This window comes from Atractosteus spatula, chromosome 3 (assembly GCF_055471065.1).
Source record: "Atractosteus spatula isolate fAtrSpa1 chromosome 3, fAtrSpa1.hap1, whole genome shotgun sequence".
NCBI classification, from domain to species: Eukaryota; Metazoa; Chordata; class Actinopteri; order Semionotiformes; family Lepisosteidae; genus Atractosteus; species Atractosteus spatula.
This window is the reverse complement of record NC_142708.1, coordinates 33,370,432-33,397,952: the sequence shown is the minus strand read 5'-3', so window position 1 is coordinate 33,397,952 and position 27,521 is coordinate 33,370,432. Positions and strand designations below refer to the sequence as shown.

Below are 27,521 nucleotides of genomic sequence, written 5' to 3'. Positions count from 1 at the left end.
GGCCAGGGTTTGGTTGATTTGCGATTGATCACTCGGAAAAGGGGGGTGGATTTTCCGAGCGTGTGTGTGTGAGAGAGAGATGTGCTGTGTGCGTGTCTGGGGTTAGTGTAGAGCTGAGATTGATCGCAGCCGTGACGAGTGGCACAGTCAGTCAGATAGCAGCCAAAAAAGCTAGCGAACTGGTGTCCTGCAGGTGTTCGGACGAGAAGTGTGACCGATTGGAATTTTCTCTCCACTTTTTTTTTTAGTGCTGCTCTGCATATGCTGTACTTTCACACATTTTCTTTTCCCATCCGTTTTTAATGCAGTTGCGCGATCGAGGCGTCTGGAGCGCAGTGGGAAAGGGGAGAGCAGAGGCCCGATTTCCCGGCATTGCCGCAAGTCCACCTCTGTTCCTCCCGTGGAGTATTTGAGTCCCTCACTACCGCGACCTGGATGGATGGGTATGGGGAAAGCCAGATTTTACTACCCCGGGGCTGATCGCCTCCTCCTACCATCTCCTCTTCTCTCTCTGCTGGTCCTGATCGCTCTCGCTTCCAGGGTCTACATAGGTAACTTGTTTTATTATTCTTTTAAAGTGTTTCTGATGGGAATTATTCCCCTTATATGTTTATCTTCATCGCTTTAGCTAGTTTGTTCTTTAACTTTTGGTATTAGTACAGCGCGTACGATTACGTGGGATGGACTTGCAGTTTAATGTAAAGCGTTTCTTTGGCATGATTTTGCAATTTACAAGGTGAATGATTGACAACTACTATAGCCATTAATAATAAAAATGTAATATACAAATATAGAAACGTATGCATGTTTCATTTGGTATATTATCTTAGTTTAATTGGGCTTCCTTGCAGTTAACCTGTTTACAGAGATAAATTGGATTGTTTTCCATATGTATTTTGAAGCGTTAGTATACGTTATATAATATAAACTTATATAAAATAAACTTAGTATTGTACTGTAAAAACTGGATTTTTTAACAAAATATATCATGGTAATTTGCATTTATGTCACTTTTTATAGTCGCATTTTTCTACGCAGTGTACTTAAAATTAAAGGATTTATCTCGGATTTCTAAGGTTAAAAAATCAAGAGTGCTTGTTTCCGTTTCTCGTGTAAACGTCCTTTAAACAGATTCTTAAATGCAAACGGTACCAGCTAATTTCTCTAATACTTTTTAAAATGTATTTTAAACTTTACTTACTGTATTTTACATGTGTATGATTATTCTGCCTTTTAAGTGGTTTCCCCACTAGTTGTGAATCCGGACACTGAATGCATATAAGTAATGAATTCAGTGATATGTAGTTACCTTTATTTTAATTTGGATTGATTTAAGGATAATGTGCAGCTTGCCATACGCTGTTGCAGTCTGCAGCCTTTAAAATATTAGAATCGTTTTGTCAAAATGAGAAATATCAAATTCAACTTTTAATTTTCGTTCTTCTTGCGCATGAAACACCCTTTTTAAATATATATATAGATAGATGAGCTTGTGTATTCTTTCCAAGTGAATTCCAAATGGTAGTAAAGACCATTGTAAGTGTAGTGCTCTATTAAACTGTTTGAAACGACCCTTCTGAGGTCGCGTTGGCTTGTGAATAGGAGCCTGTTATTTCTACACATTTGGTGCCCTGTTTTTACTTGGCTCTGTGACAACTGCTACACTTTGGGTGTCCTGACCATACCGAGTGTGCGTTGCCATTATAAATTAATGGAGATGGAATGCTGCTGGGTGTCCATAGAACGGTCACACCTTCATAATTAATTTAACATGGTCTCCGGCGGCTGGACGTAATCTCTATTGATAGTTTCTACACAAAAAGCAGGTTAACCTATTCTAGAAAGTTAGAGGGATACTTAATATGAAACGCAGTGCAACTGACATACACTAACAATAACATTTTAAAATGTACATAAGTGGCAGAGGGTTATATCTGTTTCCAAATTTAGCATTCAGTACCCGATTAAATAAAATTTTTATTAAATATATTTTTCGATATATTTAATTGTCATATGGTATATTTATTAGTGCCCTGAGTTGTTTTTTTGTTCCAAAAACCTACCCTTATATATACAGGGTTTTGTGAGCTCTTCATTTCAGTATAGACTTTTTTCGAGTAACTCTTTTGGATGTTAGCATTTAAGTTAAGCATTAAATTCTCATTCCCAGTGGGGTGTGCATAGACCATTACCAAGAAAGTAATTGAAAGTGATTGATGTGTTGTATGATTGTCTTTTGTCTTAATCTTTTGTTGTATTGTTCTAAGTTTTTGAAATGATTCTCATCATTGTGCTTTGCGTTTTGTGCCGATTCAAAAACGATTTGTCTTGCATATTTAAATGCTTAGGTGTATGTTTTTCATTCGTGATAGCGTGATAAGTTAATTAAAGGCTGTTGTAATTTGTGTTTTTTTTTTACAATACCTGAGATTTTCTTTTAGAATTCAGTGAATGTACGTGCGTCACTGGTATTCTTAATTTAATAAACCCACGATTAAACCGGTTAATGTAGATGGAAATAGAAATGTGAATTGCAGTACCATATCACTTGATCTCTCCGTTTGGACAGCTAGGCTATTACTGTAGTCCATTAAACGTAATGTATTTTTTGTTTTTAAAATCATGTATTGCTTTAGCAGAGATAGAACTGGAGGGATATTGGTTACATAAGGAAGTACAGAAATGTAGCATATTCCCAGACGCAGCTGACATGAAGAGCTGTTAATCATGGGTCGCGTACATTAAGGGTAGTTTGGATTAGTTTCCATCAGTGTATCTTCTTGTTTTTAAACACCAGTTTGGTTGTTGATTATTCAGCTGCTGTCACGAACGTTTCAGAAGACCACTCAATGAAATCAAAATTACAAGAGGATATTTCTGAGCTTTTCATCTGTAGGGGCTCAGTGACAAGTCAGTCTCAAATGTCCTATGTAAATATTCTAGCAGAAAGCAGTAACAACGTAACAAGAAAGGTGTTCACAGGGAGAAATAAATATTTCCATGTCCTTATCACACTACAAGCTGTTTGCTTTTACAAAACATGCTGTGTTAAAATCTTTTGTTTATTAAGTAGTTTATTTCTGTCGTGATCTAACTCCTAACTGGTTTTATTTTCTGAAAATGAAAAAAAAAACATTGAATGAAACTCATGTTTCTAATAGAAATGTTGTTTTTACACCCTGCATTTGAAAACCTGATTATGTATTTATTTAAGATTTATTGAAAAACACTCCCCTAAAGCATAAAAACATCCTAGAAAAGGCTTTGAGTGTTTTGTTTTATTGATTGAATCTTGAAATATTCTCCAAGACAAAATGCCATGGTTTGCCAATGGACTATGTAAACAAACAAAACATATAAACAAACACTTCTGGAGTAGTTCTGGAGAACAAGATTCACTGTGATTGTCTCGGTCTTTATACTGGGGGAAAAAAAGTTCTTTTTGTGAAATCCCAGAAACTGGAAAAAAAAAGCTTAAATACTAACTTGAGCCTTCTTCAATTAGAAGAGGGTAGACAAATATGTTTTTGTATATAAGTAAAGTTCTTGGTGGCTAATAAAATTGAGCTAACTAACTCTGAGACAAAATGCAAACAAGCAACACTTCTTTCTTTTTCTGCTCAGCTAACATGTGGTTCCTACTTTGGAGAAAAAAGAGGTCTGGTCTGTGCATAGAGCACACCCTTAATGCAATTAGGTTGCTGAAGGTATTTACACAGGGTAGCCCTTTGAGCTTTTTCAAAGGGGCCCAGTCACTGTTGCAGAAGTGAAATTTCAAGATGTGGAATTTGGCCAGGGCACAGGGGGTCAACAATCCCTGTGCCTTTTCAAGGAGTGAATTTTAACAACCACGAAACTGGGGGGCTGGATTTTACAAGGTTTCTCATCTGAATGACATCTCCAGTAGGTCAGTAGCCCAAGACATGTTTTTGGTGGTAAATTTAAATAGTTTCTTTTCCTGTGTTCTGTTCAATACAGCCCTTTTCTCTGTTTTATTGCAAAAATATATTAACATAAAAGAATGAATATTTATAGTATATTAGGAAATACAAATCTTTTCTATTTTTTTTCTTCATTTTGTACTGGATAATTCCTGTTATATACATTAACTTTGGAACACAATTGATTTCTTAAGTCTTATTCCATTACATTTTTTTAGTAGATACAGCAGTGTGTATATACATATTGGAGCCGTGTGTTTCTAGATTCAGGTGATAAATTCATATCCGTTTCCTGTTTGTTCTGCTTTTTGAGACCTCACTAAAGGGGCAGTGAGGTCTGAGTGTTTCATAGAACTTGCAAAACATGATATAAAAATGCTTATTGGCTCTTAAAGTGTTTGCTTGTTGAATCATGACAGTCATGATTTATTTCAGGCTGTAAATTAATGTATTTTTTTATCAATATACTAAAAACCTTTCAACATGTCAATCAGAAGTTCCTGTTCTCCGAAATCAGGGTTGTAACATTGGCAAGCAATGTTTCTCACAATCACAGATTATTTTGCTCTTCTTTCCACTATCATCACTACATTTCTAGCTTGGCTCCTCATTTTAATTCTGGTTGCCACTTGTCAGAGGCATATTTTAGCTGGGCTACATATCCATTTGTTTGGAGTAGCAGGAGACTGGCCGCTCATCATTTCTCAGTAGTGTTGGAGTCTCACAGTGGATTGCAGAATGTTAAACAGTTTGCTTAAAATGTGCAATATTTAATAATAATTTACAGAAAACATACAATAGTTAGTGATATGGAGATCTTTATCATCATATACACGGAAACAGGATAAATCTGCACTGTTCAAACATAGTTTTTGACTTAATTTTTATTACTCACAGTGTTCTTCTCATGTTATGGTACCCAGTCTAATTGAAAAGAATAAAATAATTTTCTGCGGCTTAACATTTCTACTTTGACATGTGGTTTAGTAGAAATTTAAATGTAAAATTAGGTTTTGACACAAATTATGAAGTTCTACTGCCACCATCTGGCAAGACAATACCTTTGATTTTTTTTGTTGGGGAAAAAAAGTGAATTTCCCTTTGAAAGTTAGTGTTAATTTGATAATTTAAACTGATATGTAATAGTGCGATACAGTCAGGGTTATATAAAACAAATCGTAGATTGTAGCCAGAAAGGGGGCGTGCCACAGTAAACAGTTCAAATAATGATAGAAATGCTATTGATTGCAAAACATATTTAATTTGAAACTTGGCTCTGGTATTGGTGTAACTGCATTAGAAGTCCATAAGCGAATGAGTATGCTACAGATATTGGGGCGGATGGAATGGAAGAGCACTTTACCTTCATTAAAAGCTTCTCTGTTCTGCTGCAGTCTCTGATAAGGCTACGAGCATGGTTTCCAAACTTGGCTTTGGTTACAAATACATTAAATCCTACTGAGATTCTTTTATCGGTAACAATCCCTGCTCATGTAAAATACATCATCGTTGCAGTACATCTCACACATTTATGGGAAGAGTTAGACTGTATAATTTTGCATATTAATTTTACTGAGTGGGTCTGTCAGCAGCAAAATGCAGTAAGTGGTCTTAGTTGTCATGTTTGAATTTTAATGTTCCAGCTTTACAGTTTAATGATGAAACTGCAAATTCTTCAGAGTGTAGTCACTGTATTTTGATTAAGAAAAGACAGAAAAAGGCCTATAGAAATACACAATATAAACACTTTGGTTAAGCCTCCTTTCAAGTTGTAGTAGATAATTTGAACCTTTCGCATGGTTTTCAGCAAAATTATTAGGAATTACAGTAATGTCACAGTGGTGTTAAAGTATAAAATTGCATTTGTGAGCCAGGGAGCATGAGCATTATATTTTAAGGTCTGGTTATTTATGTCATGCTACCAGTGTCAAGGCAACTATAGAATAAAAAAAGGAGTAAAAGACATTAAGTACAGGGCTTCATTGCAGTAAACCTCAGCCTTTCCTTCAGCTGTATAAAGGATCAGTTGAAAATCCAGTGACAAGCGCTCGATGAAGTGCACACAGAATGTAGGATATGCTTAGCAAATGAACTAATAATCAAATATGCTCTTTCTGACTCATTTCTTGTACGGTATGATTTATTGGCAGCTAACTGTCTTACACTAGTTCAACTGTCTATGTATTTTTAGTACACAACAAATAGAAATATGTAATTGGTGTAGCCTCAGTCAAGTGTTTGACATCTTTTGATTTGTAGCTGTAGAGTTGTAATGTAGTTTGACTACAGTGCAGATGTCCTTTTTATTGATTAGCAATAAGTAAGCAAAAAAATACTTTTTTATATGAAGAACTATTGTTTACAATTATTACATTATTTGTAACTAAACATCATCCTTTGTGTGGGTTATCTTAATCGTCAACCTTTCTAATGTAATTTATGCCAATGTTATTATTTTATACTGTTATTGTATCACCAGTAACCTGTTGTGAGTTCTTAGTTTAGCAGAGTTTGGGCCTGTGAGTATATCTGTGCTTTCTGTATCTTCAATTTCTCTTTTAAGCTCATTTAATTGAAAATTTAATTAGAGAAGTATGCACCAAAGTATTTAAAGTAAAGGAAGAAAGATGGGATGAGTGAATACTTTCATCGCTTGGAAAAGGCCCAGACCTTTTAAAAAAATAACCTATTTGACATGAATGGGATGCAACAGTCGATGCATCATTTATCCTTGTTAGACATACTGCAGACGCATGCAAAAACAGAGGAGGAACATGTTTTTTGTTTAATGGTCTCATTTCAGCATTTGGATAAGTGCATTAATTGTAGAACTTGCAAAATATATATTGTGCATAAATGTGTTCTTATTTTCAATGTACATAGATGGTTCCTGTAAAATAATGTTTAGTGATTTTGTATATTGATTAAATGTTTTGGATGTCATACACTCAAGTGACTTTGACTGTTACATTGACTGTTAATTAGCACCTAATTAGTCTCAAAGAGGATTCTATGTGCACAGATTATGAATGGTGACAATAAAGACAGAAAAATATAGAAAACCAAAATTTCATGCTAATGAAGAGAACAATGTAGGCAACTAGTATGTTGGAGGGTGGAGTAAGTCTAAAAAATGCACAGCAATTTACAACATGGCAAGACATTAAAGCCAACACATTCTATCATACATGGGCCACAAGTTGCAGCACTTTGCCAATATCAGTTGGGGGGCCAGGTGTGGTAGTATGTTCAAGAGCATCTACTCGTTACAGAGCTCCACTTCTAATAATTAATGCAACCTGGCTGCACTATGCTGTAAGTAATCATCTCCCTGGATCTCACTTGCTACCCCTCTTGTGGGATCATCCTGCATGACAACATTCCAACAGGACAACACTTATCCTGATGCTACTCATCACTTGTACCTTTTTTACAAGATAGTCAGACATGTTCTTTACGAGATTCTATGAGAGTAATGGAACACAATCCATTAAGACCGCGACCTAGTGGAAGTTTGCATCACTGATGTACAGCTTATTTCCTTCTACATGGTGCTAGCCTGTGACTTTTATACTTTTATAATAGGCCTATCATGGTAGACTATAACTTAAGTTATAAAGGTTATTAACTTTTGATGCGCAGAACCTATTATACCTTATAATGTATAACTTGGCATCTTTCAGAAATTGTTTGGGTAAGACCCTTCGATCAATCAGCTACCAAACAAACTAAATGTCTTCTCTTATTTGTAAACTTATGTTCTAAAATGTTTATACAAATAGCTTTTTAGTTGTGAAAATTGGGTGCCTGCTTCTAGTGCCTCAAAATGATCATTTAGGAGTTGTTGACCAGAGCCAACCAGATAATTTAATGCATCTAATCGGTGTTGTTTAATACGTCTACCACACACGCTACATTAAAACTCAATTTTTCCCTAAATTGATTGCTGACCCCAAAGAATTTGAGTTTAATGGAGCTGCAATATGCTATGAAAGTAAAATGCAAAATAAAAAAATAGGCTGTTGACATTGAACAAGCTGTAGATTTACATTGAACAAGGCAAGTATACTCATTTAAGTAAGGAGATGTTACACATTTATGACTTTGATTTGGACATTGTTATAAGTGTAAGGAAATAAACCCAACTTAAATAGCATTGATATAGTGCAGTATTTTTACATAGACAGTTGTCATTCCCCTTTTAACTGTTCAAATATAACTCAAGCTTTTTGAAACTCATGCTACTGTTTGCTTTATTTACATTTAGATTTTATTGGGCTTTATCAGCGGCTTATGCTTATTCATTCCTTCTTTTTCCAATGACTGCAACTTAATTTAGGTTTTATAGCTTGTTACCAAGATTAAAGGGAACTTCACACACTGGCTGACATGACCTGGTAAACATGATGGGCTGTAACAGTTCTCCTTGTCAAAATGATGTTTGTCTAAATAATAAAAAACTGCCAGCAAAAATAGATTCAGCTTTCTAAAGAGTAGTTTTTTTTTCTGGAAAGGTGTGTTTTGATTGTGGTGAAGATTTTCTTATCTGTAGAGTGCTGTAATAAAGCTTTCAAAGCTACCATATCATTACTTATGTGTTCATGTTATTTGCACTATTTCACAATCTTGAGGTGAAATATGAATGATTAAAATGCCGGTGTCTTAAAGTAATGAAAAACTGATTGAAAGGTAGACATTTAATTACTTTTTGAAACTGTACACAAATGCAGCATGCTAAAATACAAATACTGCTCTGCTCTACTGAAAAATAGCAAAAGTGGCCTGACCGTTAAGTTTTAGATTTCATTGTAGTTTATCTCATTCTATTCTCTGGCATACTGTGGCAATGTACTGTACAGTATTGTTGACGTAGGTTATATTTTTATTATTGTTGGGTTTTTTTTCCAGGAGACTGCCAAGTGCAAACCCCTCAATGTCGAATCCAGAAGTGTACAACAGACTTTGTGTCCCTCACGTCCCATCTTAGCCCCTCCCTGGATGGCTTCGACACCGAGTTCTGCAAGGCGCTGCGGGCCTACTCCGCTTGCACCCACCGCACCTCCAAGAGCTGCCGTGGCAACCTTGTCTTTCACTCCGCTATGCTGGGCATCAGCGATCTCATGAGCCAGCGCAACTGCTCCAAGGACGGGCCTACCTCCTCCACCCACCCGGAAACCGCTGCCGAGCCCTGCAACTATCACAGCCGCCACCATGGCAACAGCAGGGACCTCCAGGCTAGGGAGCACGCTCAGCCCACCTACCTCTTCTGTGGCTTATTTGGAGATCCCCACCTCAGGACTTTCAAGGACCACTTCCAGACCTGCAAGGTAGAGGGTGCCTGGCCCCTGATCGACAACAACTACTTGTCAGTGCAAGTAACCAATGTTCCAGTAGTGCCCGGTTCCAGCGCTACAGCAACTAATAAGGTAGGCAGGTTTGTTGTGCAGACTTGTATGCATTCAGTGCCTTTCTGTAATAAATTAATGCAAAACCCAAGATATAATGTGACACCTCTTTGACTTTCTGTTGAACACATCTGTAGGCTTCTGTATGAGTTTAATGCTTGCCTGTCATTATTAATGCTTTACAGTATGTTGGTTTTGGTCCAGCTTGATCTTCATATTCATGTTGACTTTGAAGCACCTTCTTCACATAAGACTTGGATATGGATGCACTTCTTGGTCTTTTTGGATCCTGCCTTCAAGCCTCATACCTGACACATCTTTAAAAACATTTCAGAGTTTGACCCATGTGGACATGTTCCACATTGGTCTTTAGCAGTGCAAGGTGAAACCGACGACCGTATCCCGGCAGCTTTGGAGTAAAAGGTTGGGGGCTTTCATACAGTATGTAGGAAATAGTTTGGGTTGGTTTCAAGGTAGAGGAAGTATAGTAGTATGTTCTGGTCTGGGAGCTCAACCATCTGTATTAAATCAGATGTCCTAATATGTTTTTAACACTCAATCTTCAGAACTGGAAAGACTTAACAGGAATAGCTGCTGGGTAGTAGGTTCTCCTTGCCCACTTATCCTGTTGGAATCTATCCAGGTCATGAGTGAGAATAGGTAAGCAGATTTCATGATTGTACTAGAGCACCTGTTCAATATCCTTACAGTAACTGTTTGGTTTCAGGGGTAACGGAGCATTGAAAAACCTCCAGATTGCCATCGGTGGATAATGCTTTTCTTGAAACTCATGCCTGGTTAACTATCGCTTTTCTGTGGTTAAATCTCCAAGAGTCCATTCCCTGTGTGTATATTCTAAGCGCTCAGGGAGTGCTGGCAGAGAGGCTCTTTTTTTTAATCAGTGTTAAATTCTCTGGAATAAGTCCTGCAGCCTGCATATAACTCAACAATGCTGTTTCTGATGTGTTATGTTGTAACTTCATGTTTTAATTGCATCATTGAAGTAACTTTTTGTTCTGTAGAATTTCCTTCTATAAGAGTGAAGGAACTGTTGACACTTTGCCATAAGGTTCTGAAAAAAAGGCCTATGTTGAGTGGAGACTAATAACGTGCCTAATTTGTATATTTAGCAAGAATGGCAAATCTTAACTATTAATCATGCAGCATTCCTAACCAAGAAATATATTTAGATTACTTTTCTTTTTTAGGGGGATTTGTATATATAATCCTGTCATGTGGTTCATTTTGTGGCAGACATGCTAAAAAATGTTTAGAATTATTTTATGGAATGTCTTTAAGCTTTTCTGTATACATTAAGTTGCATACATACTATATACTCTGGAATTGAAAAGAAATACCTGGTGTTTCTTGGCAGTTTCCTTAACGGAGTGCAGCTCAAAAACACATCAGGGTCTCCAGGCTTAGATCTAATAGACTTTCTAAGTGGTCCAGACACTAATGTCTGTCACATTTCTATTCAGACTGCACTCATTCATTACTTAGTGTGCTAACTTTTAAGGAACCCCCTCATTATGCCAAGTGCAACAGTACTGTGTATAACCTACTTCCTACTACTCGTGTATGGAAAGATTATTATGCACACAGGATATGTAGTTTCAAAATAAGGATCATTAAGAAATCATATATTAACCTTTGAAAAGCACTTTAAGGACTGACTGAATACCGTCCTTAGAATGCTGTATTATAAATCCAATCCAAACATTTCACACAGCCAGACTAAAGACCAAGCACTCAAGACTGTCTCTCGGCAATCTGCAGTGAGAGAACTGTAACTTGGCTTTTGGAGAGCGCTCTGAAAGTTTGGAGAGAGAGTCATTTCCATTTAGAGTGCTTTGATAAACAGAGTCTGAATTGATATATGGACAGGAAATGTATGAATTTTTTAACTTTGTAGTAGAATATACACAGAGCTTTTTCACCCCTGGTGTGGAATTGCATTAATCCAATTAACATGTCTTATTTGTTTAGTCTTTTAAAAAGACAAGGGAAGATAATACAGTATTTAATGTAACACAGCTCGTTGGGAATTTACCTCTTTTTGCTGATCCACTTATCTGGTTAAAATCCACTTTAAAGATATTCTGTAAATTTAAGGATATGCTTTTGTTCTCCAACTGGTTACAAATTGATTGAAAATTAATAACTTCTGGAAAATACTGCTGTAAATTGTAAATACCAAGAAGACATTATTTTTTCCATTAACCATCTATGGAAACAATTATACAATTATTATCAGATAACAAGAGAAGGTCTATTAAAGTATTTTTTTCCAGTGTCTGCAATATGAACTGATCTTCCTTAACAAGTGCTCAGTTTCTTTGGAATTCTTTGTTTCACTTTTACTAGGGTATGGTCATGTTTGAAGTATTATTCATTTTTTAAAAATTGAAGCGGGTTGGAATTGGTATATTAGACAACTTGAATCAAAAATACAAAATTACTGACTCCTCTTAGGCTTCAAGATGGAGGACAACAAAACCATCTGAATTTTCTGAGTGATGAAATTTGTGCAGAAAGAGAAGCCTTGCCTAATCCATCATTAAAGCTGTATTTCTTTTTCTGATTTTTCATTTTCTTATTTATTTGCTGTTAGAGGCAGTCAGTGGCACAGTGGTTAGCATTGCTGCTTCACAACACTGGGGCCCTTTGTTTAATTCCTGGGGTGCTATTTGTGTGGAGTTTGTATATTCTCCCCATGTTCACATAGGTTTCCTGTGGGTCCTCTGGTTTCCCACCATTGTCCAAAGACATACTGGTAGGGTATGCGACCTCTGGGAAAACTAATCCTGGTATGTATGTGCACGTGTCTGTGTCTGCCCAGCGATGGACTGGCGTCCAGTCCAGGATGTATCCTGCCTTCAGCCTGTTACTTGCAGGGATAGGCTCCAGCTCCCAGTGACCCTGTATTGGATAAAAGTGATTAGAAAATGGATGGATGTATTTGCAGTTCTTTTAAACATTGAATAGTCACATTTTTAGTCATTGCATTTTTAAACAATCATCAATGTCAGCTTCTGTGTTTTCGTTTCTGTTCTAATCATGTCATGCACATCGTATCTTTAAATAAACATGAATGCGTCTTTGAATTTGTAGGACATGGACATGCTGCTGATATGCTAGAATATATGCTATTGAAGGACTTTGTACTGTAACATGAAAAATGGTTAATAATAACAATGATTTAAAGCATACATAACATTATATATATATATCCTTAGAAGTAAGCCATTTTCTTCTTACACTACATATATTGATGTAACAAACCCCTTTGCTTAGCAGAGTTTGCTTATGGAAAATTAAAATAGAAGTGCTTGATTTTTTTGCTGATGTTTAATTGCTGCATTGCTCCTCAATCAGCTTATACACTGCCACAGGATGCCAGATTTAGGCAGGCAAATTGCCAGTGTGCTGCAAAGCAGCCATTACAGCATTTTTTAAATTTTATTTTCCAATAATGTTCTACAGTCAAGCTCAGATTTTGTTTCAAGTTAAAGCTACAGTTTCCTCAGCAATGTTCACTTTTGCTGGAATAATTGCTTGGTTTCACTTTACTCTGTTGTGCAGTTCTTTAACCTTCGCTGCAGTCAGAGTGGGCAGGCTTTTATCATTGCAGGTGATGAGGTGGATTAATTTCCTAACTTGTTTCTCGCTCGCCTTTCACTGTTCTCAGGATCGAAGTGTTGTGTAACGTCCTGGCTCACAGAGTAAATGCCACAGTAACTGAGAGGATTGACCATGAATTCTTGCCAGTTCAGATAACAAAAGAAATAAAAAATCCTATTACTGTTTTTAACAGCTTGGCACCCCCCTCCCCAGGACTGAGGCTCTGCTATTGTGTCAACCACATTTTAAAAATTGACTTTGTCAGTCTGCCTATTGCATATCACCAAGAGCAACATTTTAGTGGTCCCATCTGTTTCCAGTCACATACAGTGCCATCAGCCACAGTTGGAAATCTCTCCCACGGCAGGCTGAGGATGTAAGACTGCTACTATGTCAGTACAGTAAATTTGGCCTTATATGTAGAACTAATGAAACATTGAGAATTCTTTATTATTCTCATTCTTCTATTTTTTTTTGTTTGTTTTGTTTTGTTTTAAACTGACCTGATAATACTTTTAAAAGAAAGTTACCAACTACGTTTGTGTTTAAGTTGCCTTCCCCACTGTACTCCCAGTGCTTTTACAATTGTGCAGCACATTCTCGGCCTTGACTCTTTTTTGTTTTCGGCTGGGACGTTTTAGGAAAGCTTTACAGCAAAGCTTCTTTTAGTTAACTATAAAAACAATTCCCAGTAATAAAAGTAACCCTGAGATATTTGCATGCAGTAAGCTAATCTACAGTATATCTTTCAACCTGTTTGAGTAGGTATTGTGTTGTAAGGGTTAAAGATAAAACAGAAAACAATTAATGTTTTGTTCCCAAGATGAAAGGTTTTAACACTTAGGCTTAGATCAGATAAACTCATTTTGACTTTGACCAGGTGCATATAGGTACAAGCGGAAGAAGGCAGAAGTAAAAGGCTGTAGATTCTGCTCCTAAAGGCAGTGTGGAGGTTTAAGTTTACCATAAATGTGCAGATAACAATTGTACTAGGGCTTCTGTAAAAGTAAACTTTCATTCCTGAACTTTTTCCCCTAATGATTAACATTTATATAATGTATCCTGTAGAGTGTGTAGTGTTAGGCACAGTATGCAAAACACTTTTTAAAAATGTTTGTATTTTTTACAGTTGGTTTTAGAAAAAAAAACTGTTTTCATATTCTCATAAAAATATATAAAAAATAACTGAATGTTTCACTGACTATTACCGATTTGTCACATATTCAATAATATTTAGGGTAGTATTTACAGGCTAGAAAATTGTTAACAAGAAGGGTAATAAAACTGACAAAGTAATTATATACCAATATATATTATATTTTGTCTGACTTCTATTGCATCTAAAGTTATGGAAGCAATTATCGGAACTAAATACTAGGAAATGGTCAACACTGATCCGGAAAGGGTAGGTTTTGACTGACACACTTGTTAGGAGGTCTTTGAACAAGTAACTATGTAGTATCAGGTATTTTAGATATGATATGGTACATTTAGATTTTCAGAAGGTTTTCAATCACATTCTTCATAAAAGATTAATTACCAAAATACAGGTAGTGGGCCTTAAGGAAAATACAAGCATTTAGATTAAGAATTGGTTAATACATAGACAATGGAGAATACACAGAGATAAGGAGTGAATGGTCACATTGGGGTGATGTAATTAGCGGAGTAGCACAGGGATCTGTAATAGGACCACTGATCTTCCTAGTTTGTATTTTGATCTACATTCTGCTATAGTTAGTAAACTAGTCAAATTTGCAGATGATATCAAAATAGGAGAATTATAAACATGGTAGAAGTAGCAAATGAAATTAAATAAGATGTTGATAGAATTCAAGACTCGAAAACACCTGGCAGATGGCACATGATGTAGAGAAGTGCAGGGTTTTGCATGCATCTAATAAAAATAAAAACTAAAGAATACTGAGTTAGAAGAGGCTACTTATGATAAAGGCTGGTATTTACTGTATGTTGACATCATTGATATCTTCAATCTGAGTAAGCAATACACATGGCAAACAAAATGTTAGGATGTATAGTTAGCAGTTTAAATTCAAATCAAGGGATGTTAAAATTGTACTATGGACTAGTAAAGCCTCACTCAGAATATTGTGTACAGTTTTGGAAAGAAAATATATTGCTCTTCTGGAATCAGTTCTGGTAAGAGCATCCAGATACTGTTAAAGAATATCCTGCACTGACAGGCTGAAAAAACTGGGCTAAATGGTCTCCTCCCAATTGTAAATCTTCTCGTATAAGATAGATAGATAATACTTTATTAATCCCGTAGGGAAATTGATGTATAACATAAATTTGGAATAATCCAGAGTTTGGAATATGGAAAAAAAAACTCTGAACCAGGATATTTCATATTTCATTAAAAATAGAAAATGATCAATTTCAGTGTATTTTTAATATACAGAAACTTGCAATGAGATCCTATGTGCAAGAATTACTAATAGGCTTACTTGTGCCACATTATCTTCATGAATGGTAGTCATGAAAGGTTAAAGGTACTGGTAGGTTTTGATTGGGATAGAAGGTATAAAAATAATTTCTAATAAACTAAACTAAATAAACTCTTCTAAAGTTCCTGTAGTTCAGGAGTTGTAACTGAGTTAATTTTAGGGATGTTTCGTAATTGTTGTAATCTCAGTGTTTTGTTTTGTAGAGAGGACATACATTAATTTACAAAAAAAAGCTTTGTGTGATCTTGTAAATGCAGGATACTATTACCATTAAAAATGCAAATGTTGACTCTGTATTAAGAATTTCTTGTAGGGTACCAAACTGACATTACATATGCTGATTAGGTTACTGGTTATAATGATGTTTTAAGAAGATTGTGCTAACTTGAAAGTGGACAATTCTGACCGTAATGTGGCATTGATAAATCCTAAAACATAGTGGCAAATGTGAACAGCATAAGCAAAACAGAAATTTACTGAACCTGACCATTTTAAACCACAAATTCTATCAAAATGAGCAATGTTAAAGAACACTATTACCTCTAAAATTTATATAAAGGTAGCTCTGATGATCACATGGTTTGGTACAATCTAACAAAGGCAACAGCTGGTGAAATTCTTCGAGAAGTAAGAGAGGTTTGAGTCTAAGGATATTCCATACAGAATCGGAAAGAGTCCTGTCATTGATAAGAGTCGGCTGAACATGCTAACAATGCAATGCAGTTCAGTTACATAAAAACTTTTATTATGGTCCCTAAGGGAAAGTTTGTTTTATGGAAGAGTCCAGCACAACAATACAACATAACAACCATCACTAACGAGGAGGTCAGGTCAAACACTCCTATAAAAAACTGTAATAAAATAAGACATAATTATTTTACATTATTCAAAAATGACATTGCAGAGGGAATAAAAGTTTCCTGTATCTATTATCCTTGCACCTTGGAGCACAGAGGCATCTTCCCAAATAGGAGTAATGCAGGTTCACACAGGAACGGTGCTGGTAGTGCTGTTGGCCTGCTTTATAACTCTTTGCTAATATTCTGATTGTCTACTGGGCGGCAGAGACCCTGAATTAGAAGAAACAGTGAGAAAACGTATGGATGATTATCTGCTTCTATTCACTAATTAACAACCTATTAACAGTTTCTAGTGCTGATGCTGCTAAACCAACAGATAAAACAATATGTGACAACTCTGAGAGATTTACAAAAAAGTGTTAAAACAATTCTATCCACCTTAAAGAAGCTTTGCGTCCTTAGAAAAAAGTTTCTGTTGGCCACTTGTATAAATGGTCATGCAAAATATGTCACTACAGGCATTGGGCTTTGCTTCACCATTATAAACGCAGTTTGTGACTGTTGCGAGCGAGTTATTATGAACCCCATGCAGGTCTCTAAGAGAGTCCAATGGCTTTCGAGTCCGTGAAGGCCGCGGCAGCGGAGTTATCAGTAGTTCCAAGCGAGGTCGTGGCCGGGTTGAGAGATCAGCGAGGCAAACGAGTCCGAAAAGGGGCGGGACAAAAGGATTGTCGAGAAGTCCAAGGCTAGATGGGTCTTCATATCAGTGGTCAGAGGTAGAGGACGATGCAAGCTCAGGAGGCGGATAGATTGCTAATACCGAGTGAGGACTACGAGTGAATGGAGGGTTTAAATAGTGAAGGAAGAGGAGATTGAATAATGAGGATTAATTGATGCCGGCTGTGCTCTTAACAGTGACATGTATCCTTTGGGACAGTTTCTGAGCAGTGTACCTCATTTTTAACAAAACAGCTACTTTTCGATTTTTAGATGTTCCTGTGTCAGCTGCTGCAGCATGTAAATCTGGTGATTAAAATTTGTCATAGTGTTAGTCAAAGCAGTTTCAAATTCTGAAATTTGAGCAGTCGACCTCCAGTACTTCCTGCAATGACTGGTTATACTGTGGAGTACACTATTGTGCAGCACTTGACAATACACGTGGTGCTTCTCAAAGCCCACGGTGTTTGAGGCAAGTATAATACAGCTACCAACTTTACAGACAGACAGAATGTTACTCATAGCACGTAAAAATCACATCAACACAAGCATAGTTTAATTTCCATCATCAGAGACTCCGTGCATCAATAAAAGAATTTATTTAGCTGTACAATTTTAATGAGATGTGGCACCGAGAGTATCAAGCTGTTTTACACAAAAAGGAATCATGAAATTAATCTCACACTAGATAAAACTTCATTTTGAGATTTCAATCTATTCCTGAAAAACAGTTACATGGGGGTGGGAGGTTTCATGGCAGGCAGCAGTACAGCCTTAAGACACATTTTATATAAATTAGAGTACAGAACGCAAATTCTGGATATATATTTCTGGAATATATAGAAATTAGAATACATATTTTGATGGCTAAACTGTTAGGCATTGAGTGCTACTTTAGGTACCACTCCTATTTCTGCATTATTTTTTGTTGTGATTTTTTTAGTTGTGTCATTTGATTGTGTTCCTAAACAGGAGAAAATTACATTTCACATGTCCCATCCAAACCCTGTATTTCATCAACTCCTGTGCTGCACCATATACCATTTTCTCTCTCCAGATATTTCCTGTGAAAAGAGATAAACTGAAGTCCCAGGTGGTGATAATGACTCCTCAATGTTCTATCTATAGCTGACTGTAGAAGGAATGCAACATATATTAGTGGTGGCCTTTTATCGTGGAATCCCCCAGTCCAGTGGCTTTTAAAAACACCAATTAAATCATCAATTTACAAACACGTGAAACACCTGAAGCAATCACACATGTGGAAGTAATCACTGTATGGCCTCGTGCTCACAGTAATGTATGGGTGAAGTTCATGAACAGTGCAAACCTGAAAAAGAAAGAAAAAAACTTGGCTTATTTAATCATGATTATTATGAGCATACAGTATATGATCATTATGTTCACATACAGTATATGTGCTTTGTGTGTTTGTCTTGAGGTAAATGGAAATGTCTGTTTTCGCATATCCTGTACATGTCAGGACAAACACAGGACAAACCTTTATTTTTACTTAGGTTATACAATAATTGGTGTGAAGTAAATATGTTGGTGTAGGTAAAGAGGTAAATACATTTGAAAATGTCTGGGACGTCTAGGATGGGAGTTGTTGCCGAATGTTTTTGGAGGGCGAGGAGTCTAATGAGCTTGCCTGAGATCAAGATTTGTGAGCCATACGACTATCTGACTCAAATCACAGGGAATATTTGAAACCATCACCAGTTGAACCACATGACAAAATCTGTCATAACACTTGTTCACAGTTCCAAACATTATTAAAAAATTACTTTCCTTGCCCTAACTGGAACGTGATGTATCATGCAAGTGCGATTATGCCCATCAAAATGATTTTTTTCCCTGTATAATTGTTTATATCTCAGGAAGATTGAGATGAGAGATCAGATGATCAGGTGATCAATATTATGATTTCCTTGTGAGCAAATCTTTTCAATACTACCTGTGCACACATCTTTTTAATACCAATTGGCACTGCAAAAAAATAACTTTGATATGTTGAACCTCTATTTAACCTCATAACCTATACTTTGTGATTGTATTAAAGTGATTTTTAGTTTCTATAACCAAAGTAGATTTTTTTAAATTTTCTGACTGTAAATGTTGATGGTTGTATTCTAAGCTGTTTGTTTATTCAAAACTGAAAAGGGGGTGTTACCCTCAGTTTGATATAAAGACTCATCTGAATTGACTACTCAGGTGTTTCCATGAAATCACTTTATCATTAACATTTTCATTCAAGTCTGGAACGTGTGGTGACATTGGCTTGTTGAACTGCCACTGATTGACCCTGCTTTAATGAAGGGGGTGAACTGGTGAGAACACTTTCAGCTTTGACCTACTGACTTGTGAGGGCTTGCTGTTAGTCATTACTGTGCATAATTATTAGCATATCCTGTTTAGCCAAGTGCTGCTGATTTCTGGGTTCTAATAGGTTGTTACATGCAATTTTTCATTTAGTGTCATTGAGACAAAGACTGCTATTCAGACATTGCCACTATTTAGAGAATACCACTCTTCTCAGCCGCCTACTGGCATTAAGTCCCATGAGGATAGGTCATAGTTTTAGACTCTTGAGGATGAATAGCTGGTTTGACCATGTTATCTAAGCATAACTGGCAGCATGGTGGTACAAAGGTTAACATTGCTGCCTTGCAGCACTGAGGGGCTGGGTTCAGTTCTGGACCTGGGGTGTTGCCTGTGTGCTGTTTGTGTGTTGTCCCATGGTTGTGTAGGTTTCCTCCATGTGCTCCAGTTTCCTCCTACAGTCCAAAGACATATTAGTAAGTTAACTTGCTTCTGGGAAACTTGGTTTTGGTGTGTGTGTGCACGCGCGCGTCTGGTTGTGTCTGTTTTTCATGTGATGAACTGGCATCTTGTCCAGGGTGTAGCCTGTCTTGTGCCTGTTGCTTGCTAGGATAGGCCCTGGCTCCCCCGAGACCCTGAATTGGATAAGGGATTCGAAAATGGATGTATGCATGGATCTAAGCATAACATATTTTGCTTTAACTGTGTTATGTCCTGAGTACCACTGCTTACCTTAATTTACATGTTGTGTAGCATCGGAATGTGAAAATCTATAGTTTGTTTTTGCTCTTATTAAGGAACTCAGAGCTGTGGCTTGAGGAGTGGTTGCCTACATGCAAGCAAATGAATGTTTGTTTTTTTAAACATGCAATAACTCATGACATTTGTGAAAAGAAATGGAATTCCATTGTGATTCTATAGAAAAAAAAAAGGATTAATTCATGTTGGTCCTCCTGCAGGATTTGGTTAATTCAATGGATTAAATCATGAAAATCTCTTTATTTAGATAGAGTTGGGGCATCCTTCTTGGGTGAAATATAGAGCTATTTTGACTTTATCCTGCTTTTAACTTGTTGTCTTACTAGTTAAGAAAAGGATTAGTAATATTAAAAAAGAAACCACAGCAGCTTTTTAAACCTTTTTGTATATCAAACTCTTCAACATTATTTGTGAAATTCTTCAACAGAAGGTTGGCAAACATTTGAGCTTTTGTCCCTTTTTATTTTGGATTCAGGACTTGCAGGATGCTTTAACGCCAATCTCCAATTTAGTTTTTTCACTACAGGGACACTTTCCTTAAGAATAATTTAGCCCAAAATAGTAGCATAGTAATTTCTCATTTGAATGTCATGCTTTACAAAAATGTCACCCCAAATGGATGGTTTAACCCGCAGGACAATTGACTGTTTTCATTAATTGGTAATAAAAAAATATAGTCTGAAAACAATTGGAATAGTCTGAACAAATACTAGGTCAGAGCGTTCCATATGATAATAATTCAGGGTCACTGGGGAGCCAGAGCCCATCCCAGCAAGTAATGGGCTCAGTGTGGGGTACACATGAACAAGACATCAGTCCATCGCAGGGCACACACAGACTCGCACATACTCACACCAAGGGCCAAATTTCCTAGAAGCCATTTAACATACCAGTATTACTTTGGACTGTGAGAAGAAACCAGGACACTTGGAGAAAAATCACACAAACATGGGAAGAACATACAAACTCCACACAGATAGCTCTCTGGGTCTGGAATTGAGCCAGGGCCCTGTTAGTACTTCCCCTGTTGCAATACCATCTCATAGCCTAACTGTTTTTTAAAAAACAACACCCTAGTCAAATTAACTTAAGAGGGCCGTAAAAAAAAAAGCGTGATCTTCTCTTTGTGTTTTCAGATAACCATCATCTTCAAACCTTACCAAGACTGCACTGATCAGAAAGTGTACCAGGCCGTGACAGATGACCTTCCCTCTGCCTTTGTGGACGGCACGATGAGTGGGGGTGACAGTGACACCAGGAGTCTGTGGATTGTGGAGAAGGCCGCCGGGCGGCACGTGGAGATCGAGGCGAACTACATCGGGGCCTCTGTCATTGTTCGGCAAGTGGGCCGATACCTGACCCTGGCTGTGCGCATGCCCGAGGAGCTGGCTTTGGCCTACGACGAGACCCAGGACCTGCAGCTGTGCATGAACGGCTGCCCCACGGCAGAGCGCATCGACGAGGGTGGGTACCTCCCTCTGCCTGTCCTGGGCCTGCACCAGCCCAGCCACCAACAGCAGCAGCAGCTGCAGCAGCACAGCCTCCCCCTACAGCCACGCGGAGGCTTCTCTCTGGAGAGCGCCACAGCCAAGTGTCAGGAGCAACTTGAGGTGAAGGACATCTACTTCCACTCCTGCGTCTTTGACCTCCTCACCACGGGAGACGCCAATTTCACCTCGGCCGCCTACAGCGCCCTCCGGGATCTCGAGGCGCTTCACCCTCAGAAGGAGCGCTGGCACATTTTCCCCAGGGAAGGCAACGCCGGCCCCTCTTTGACTCCTCAAGCTCCTCTCCTCCGCCTGACACTCCTCATCTGCTTTCTCCTTGCTGTGTTTTTGTAGGATCACGTTTTTGGTCATGAACTAAAAAAAAAAATTAAATATATATTGTCATAATATATTGATGAAACATAAAAAAATAAAAAAAACAAAAAAGGTATATATGTATATACTGTGTATATGAAGGGATATTGAACCCTAAAAGAAAAAAAAGAACACTCCTGATTGTACATATTGTGTAAATTTTTATTTTCAGGAACGCTGGATGTAGTTGTTTTTCTTTTTTTTTATTTTGGTACCTCGAAAATGAGGCTTTTTTAACCGAAGCACTTTATTTTATATTTTGCTGACATACAACAGTGTTCCCTATAGTTAGAGATGAGTCTCATTATGATTGTCAACTTTTTGACTTACAGTACTTGGGGTCCGAAGTTTTTTTTGTTTTGTTTTAATTCAGCGCCTTTGTGAGTTTGTAATGCTTTTAGTAGGGCTGTCTGTAACTACTACCATCCTTCAGCCTGATAGCTCATAATTACGTAATATTTAGGAGCGCTTACAAAAATTGCATAATATTTTGGGGAACAGCGGAGGAGCTGGATAAGCATCATAATTCGGGCTTGAAGCTTTGGTTTTAATCCGATGTTCATTTTGCTTAACGTTCAGTATGATAATTGAATGTTCATGGTAATTAGCCTCTGTGTATTAGAATAATGGAATCAAACGTATAAATCGGTTGGAGTTATTTTGTAAATGTACAAAACAGATTAAAAATTAATGTTTAGGAAATAATCTACAGGCAAATACCATCATATTACCTCCCCACAGCTGGTAAATAAAAAAACATAATTATGATGCTTCTATTGGTAGTTCCACCCATTTCATTTTGTGCAGCATCCTGTCTTGATTGCTAAGCAAAGGTCTGCAGAATCAAGTATTATGTTAGATGTCTGCGGCTCCCAAGTGGCTCAGCCAGTAAAGGAGCTCATTCAGAACTCGTAGTTGAGTTCTATGATCCAGACATTGAGAGTTTGTCCTTGTTTCACTAACTAGTTAACTGTGACAGGGACACTCTATAAGCAATGGTGCAAATTTGTCAGTGCACCACCAGGGCTAGAGTTCAGATTACAGAGTTAGGGTTATCGGCTTTTTAGAAGACAGCAATTTCTCCAACTTCCAACTTCCAGTAATGTCAGTAAGAGATGTGCTGCTGCTCCATTCGTTGCCAGATCCTCAGGTAGTGTGGAGTGATGAACAGCTCTGATAAGTGGGTGGGTCAGAGACCTGAGCCTGCCCTTCTTAAGTCTCTCTGACCAGTACAGGAGCCATTGCTGTGAACCAAGACCTTACAAAATCAGTTGAGTTTTCCAGATTGAGTGGTTATAAAATGACAAATACAGGACAATTGTGAAACATGTTTGTGGCAACCTAGAAGACACCCAGCATTGAACCTGTTTTGTTCAGTCCTTGTTTGGTGCACAAAGTGTTACATATGTTCTTTGGGAGAAGCCTTCTTAGCTGGAGCTGTGGCACCCTGCTCTTGAGGATGTGAACACCCCCCACATACACAACCAGCCCAGGGACAGCTGCAAGGCAGGCAGTGGGGCGGGAAAGCTGTGTAACACAGTGGGAAACATTGGGAAAGAAAGGTCCTGAGGGTGGCTAACCACCCACACTTACAGTGCTGGACAGTACGTTACATTACTGGCTTGAGCATATGATTGCCTTCTCTACCAAGCCCTGGTTTATATGATCCTTTTATTTGTAGGGGATGTACAAAGTAATTCAAAGATTATTTGTCTTTGTGCTCAGATCCCTAGTATGAGTTGGAATGAAACAGCTACACTTTGCAGTTTAGGTATTAGTAGCAATTGGTGTTTGAAGGACAGAGGTACATATTATCTTATGTATTATGTCCAGACGTTCTACATAGATATCAAATCACTGCTGAGGAATACAAATCTTGAATCATGTTCAATACTAGCTTTAATTTATTTCATGCCTCTGATGCTTATTTTGGAAAACAAGCCCAAGTAATGTCCTACAAATACTTGCCTGCCTGTTTGATTTCATGGCAGGTATTGTAAGGAAAAACAGAAAATGTATAGTCAAGGTCACTAATTGATATTCATTCATTCTTTAAATACAGATATATTTGAACTCTTATGTCTGTGTTGCCAGAGAAGTCATTCTCTTGCCAGAAAATTGTTTTTACACTTTTTATCTTAAAGATTCAGCATTAATTTAGACAATAAGCATACTGGCAAAACTGCATTCTGATCATAACAAATTAAGAAGGAAAGGAGCCATTCATCAATAAAATGTTAATTGCTTAGTTGATTTCATGCTTGAGGGAAAAGGTCTTCTTTTACATGGATCCTTCTAAGTTGCACATTCCTTGCATTAACATTTGTGTAATGGAGGATTTGTACAATGGAGAGTAGTAGGAGAGAATGTGTTGATAGTTAATATGAACTGCTCCTGTGTATTTGTTAAAACAAGTACACTGTATAGATTTTGTGCTTTCACAATGTGTCCTCCACTTCTCATTGTCAGAAATGATCTTAAAAAAAGACAACACACTGCACTCCAGAGCACTCAATCTACGCCAGCAGACTCAGTTGAGATATTAATGAGTTTGAAGTGTACAGGTAATTTGGCAGTAGAATAATGTGAAAATGTATCTTTTGATTCAAGAGAAGCCTTGTGACTCTCTTTTATTGTTTGGACTGGTAGCTGAAGTGCTTTTAAACCTCATTTCTCTGCTTTCTTTTTTCTTTTCATTTATAACCAAAGCACTTTTTAAAAGAAATAATCTTTGTCTATGACCAAGCAGGTATTTGTACTGTGTAGTTTTTATGGTGAGTTTTTTAAACAAATATTTATTAAGTGTATTCCAAAAAACACAAAATTATGCTCTGCTTTTCTGCTCCATCTGTTTTATATCCAGTCATGCCATATGTTTCAACCTACTTTTTTCTCCATGTATTTGTGTTTCAGTAATCTATGACAGTCGTACTTTGATTTTTGAAAAGGTATCTTCACTTAATTCTGTAAAAATATCATCCTTCTTTTGAAAAGACCACACAGTAAGACGTGTATTTTATCGCAAAGCCTTTGCTGTTTAACCTTTTAGAAGTTTTAAATTATAAAGCAACTGTCTGGTGAAATGTGCTCTTTGAATTAGTTAACGGCAGCCTTTTTTAAAACCTTTGACTGAATTCTGCATATATTTTTGCAATTTCTTCTTGATATTTGTGGTAGAGTGATTGAAATGTTGAAAAAAAGAACACTTCCCTCTTGCAAACAAAATATGCTTCACTAGAATGCGCCATGTGTTTTAGACCCATGAAAATCTAATTTTATTTAAACCTTTGCTGACACTGAAATCCATTTGCCTTGGGCAGGGAGAAGGTAGAATTCTGTGAAATTGCATTATGTTAGATTTATCTATCAATTAATGTCCGGCTTTCAGCTTCTTGGCCTGCTGCTTCAGGTAATGGAGCATTTAAATTTAAAATATACATCAAATGCCACAAGGCAGAACCAGAAATGCGCTATGTAACACAATCCCCCCTCAATTATCCCTTGACACTTGCTACTGTACATTGGTTATTTGCAAATACTTGGTACTACTGCCACAGCCAAAGCGCTGCTACCATACTGTGACAAGCATAGTAATCTGTGCAACTTTTTTTACTTAAATGGAACACTGGGAGCTGAACAGAAAATGGCTGGCAGTAGAGGTCCTCTGATTTCAGTGCAATTTACTGCGAAAGTAAACCTTCGTCTTGTGTTTCACTTTGTCAGCATTTTTATTTCTATTTTTTTAATGTGGCGTATAGATATCCGTTATCTGTTTTGTGAAAAGCGTGACTGCTCAATGTGTAAATACTTAAATTATTTATAAACATGGTGTCCTGTTAGAGGAAGAAGTTAAAGCTCCTTATTCTTGCTGTTGGAACCTATTTCAGATGTGATTGTACTCCCACCTAGTGGACCACAGTTGTTACTTCAGTGTTTTACTATTTTACTGGTTGCAGTAAAAAGTGTTCGAGTGTTTTATTTAAAACAATAAATAACAAACAAGCAATGTTGTAATTTCCATTTTTTTATAAAGTCTTTGTTAATTTCTATTACATACTAAGATACATGTAAATAATTTTGCCACGTTTTCCAAGTACACACTATCAGTCCATTTTCTAATTGCATCCGACACCCTGGACTGAACGTCATTCCACAGCGGAGCAGACACATAGACACACTCACACCAGGGACAATTTTCCTAGAAGCCAGTTAAGCTGCAAATATGTCTTTGGACTGTGGGAAGAAACAAGAGCACTTGGAGGCCAAGGAGAACATACAAATGCCATGCAGATAGCACCCCAGGCCCAGAATTGTACCCAGAGCCTCAGCACTGCAGGTGCCGCCCCCAAATACACAGTTAATCCTAATTCTAATACTTAAATTTTATATATACATATGTCCCTTTGGAACTGGTCTTGGTCAGTACCAGTTCTGTTTCTGTCTGAGGCCTGTTCTTAATTTGTCCTTTAATTGGATGTGTGTTAAGGGTAAATGGCTTTATTTGTATTGAAGCCTGTTACTTCTTCATGTTTCCACTGCAACTGGGGAAGCTCAAGTGTCCTTGCTCCTGGTACGTAGCCAGCAAGTCTTGTCAGAGCACTATGTGAATCATGTTCTAAAGATCTGTTCCAGTGCAGCACCGCATCCCTACCATGAGGGGGGTTCTTCCTCGCCTCTACTACAGTACGTGCCTTAGAAATATAGTCTCTTGCTGAAGAAGGTGACTCTTCTTGAGGTACAATTTGAGGCCCACCACTTTATTGTATAAGACTTCCAGGCATGGGCTGACATGGCCAAATTAATTCCAGCAGCCATATCACCCTGCAACTCACAACTGGCAACCCACTGAAGCTAAGCAGGTGTGAGCCTGGTCAGTACCTGGATGGGAGACCTGGGAGAAACTAAGGTTGCTGCTGGAAGAGGTGTTAGTGGGGCCAGCATGGGGCGCTCACACTGTGGCTCATGAGGGTCCTAATGCCCCAGTGTAGTGACGGGGACACTATACTGTAAACAGGTGCTGTCCTTCGGATGAGACGTAAAACCGAGGTCCTGACTCTCTGTGGTCATTAAAAATCCCAGGGTGCTTCTCGAAAAGAGTAGGGGTGTAACCCCGGCGTCCTGGCCAAATCTCCCATCGGCCTTTATCAATCATGGCCTCCTAACAATCCCCCACTATAAATTGGCTTCATTACTCTGCTCTCCTCCCCACTGATCGCTGGTGAGCGTTCTGGTGCACTATGGCTGCTGTTGCATCATCCAGGTGGATGCTGCACATTGGTGATGGTGGAGGGGAGTCCCCATTACCTGTAAAGTGCTTTGAGTGGAGTGTCCAGAAAAGCGCTATATAAGTATAAGCAATTATTATTATTAATTATAACTGCACCTTAAGGTTGTCCAGGAACAGCTGCCTACGGACAATGATACTGAACTAAAAACATTTCCGTTTCTTGAAAATTGCTGCTACGTCACAAAATCTGTAAGGAATTATTTGGAGCAGCCACAATGCTGATCCTATGGAGAAGGACGTTTTTGAGTAGGCCTCCAATGCAAGACTCACTTGCCAGTATAAACTCTTTAAAGTTGAAAAAGATGAAGATGAAATTAAGCCAAAAAGTGCCTTGGC

At 37.6% G+C, this 27,521-nt stretch overlaps 1 protein-coding gene across 1 annotated transcript; it reads left to right on the top strand.

The window, feature by feature from the left end:
• rgmb (repulsive guidance molecule BMP co-receptor b) lies at positions 1–25,904 on the top strand. The gene is made up of 3 exons (XM_088911276.1): positions 1–551; positions 8,850–9,367; positions 21,173–25,904. The coding sequence occupies exons 1-3, from the start codon at positions 440–442 to the stop codon at positions 21,875–21,877; spliced, it is 1,335 nt and encodes a 444-aa protein (XP_088767402.1). The 5' UTR covers positions 1–439; the 3' UTR covers positions 21,878–25,904.
• The last annotated feature ends 1,617 nt before the right edge of the window (positions 25,905–27,521 follow it).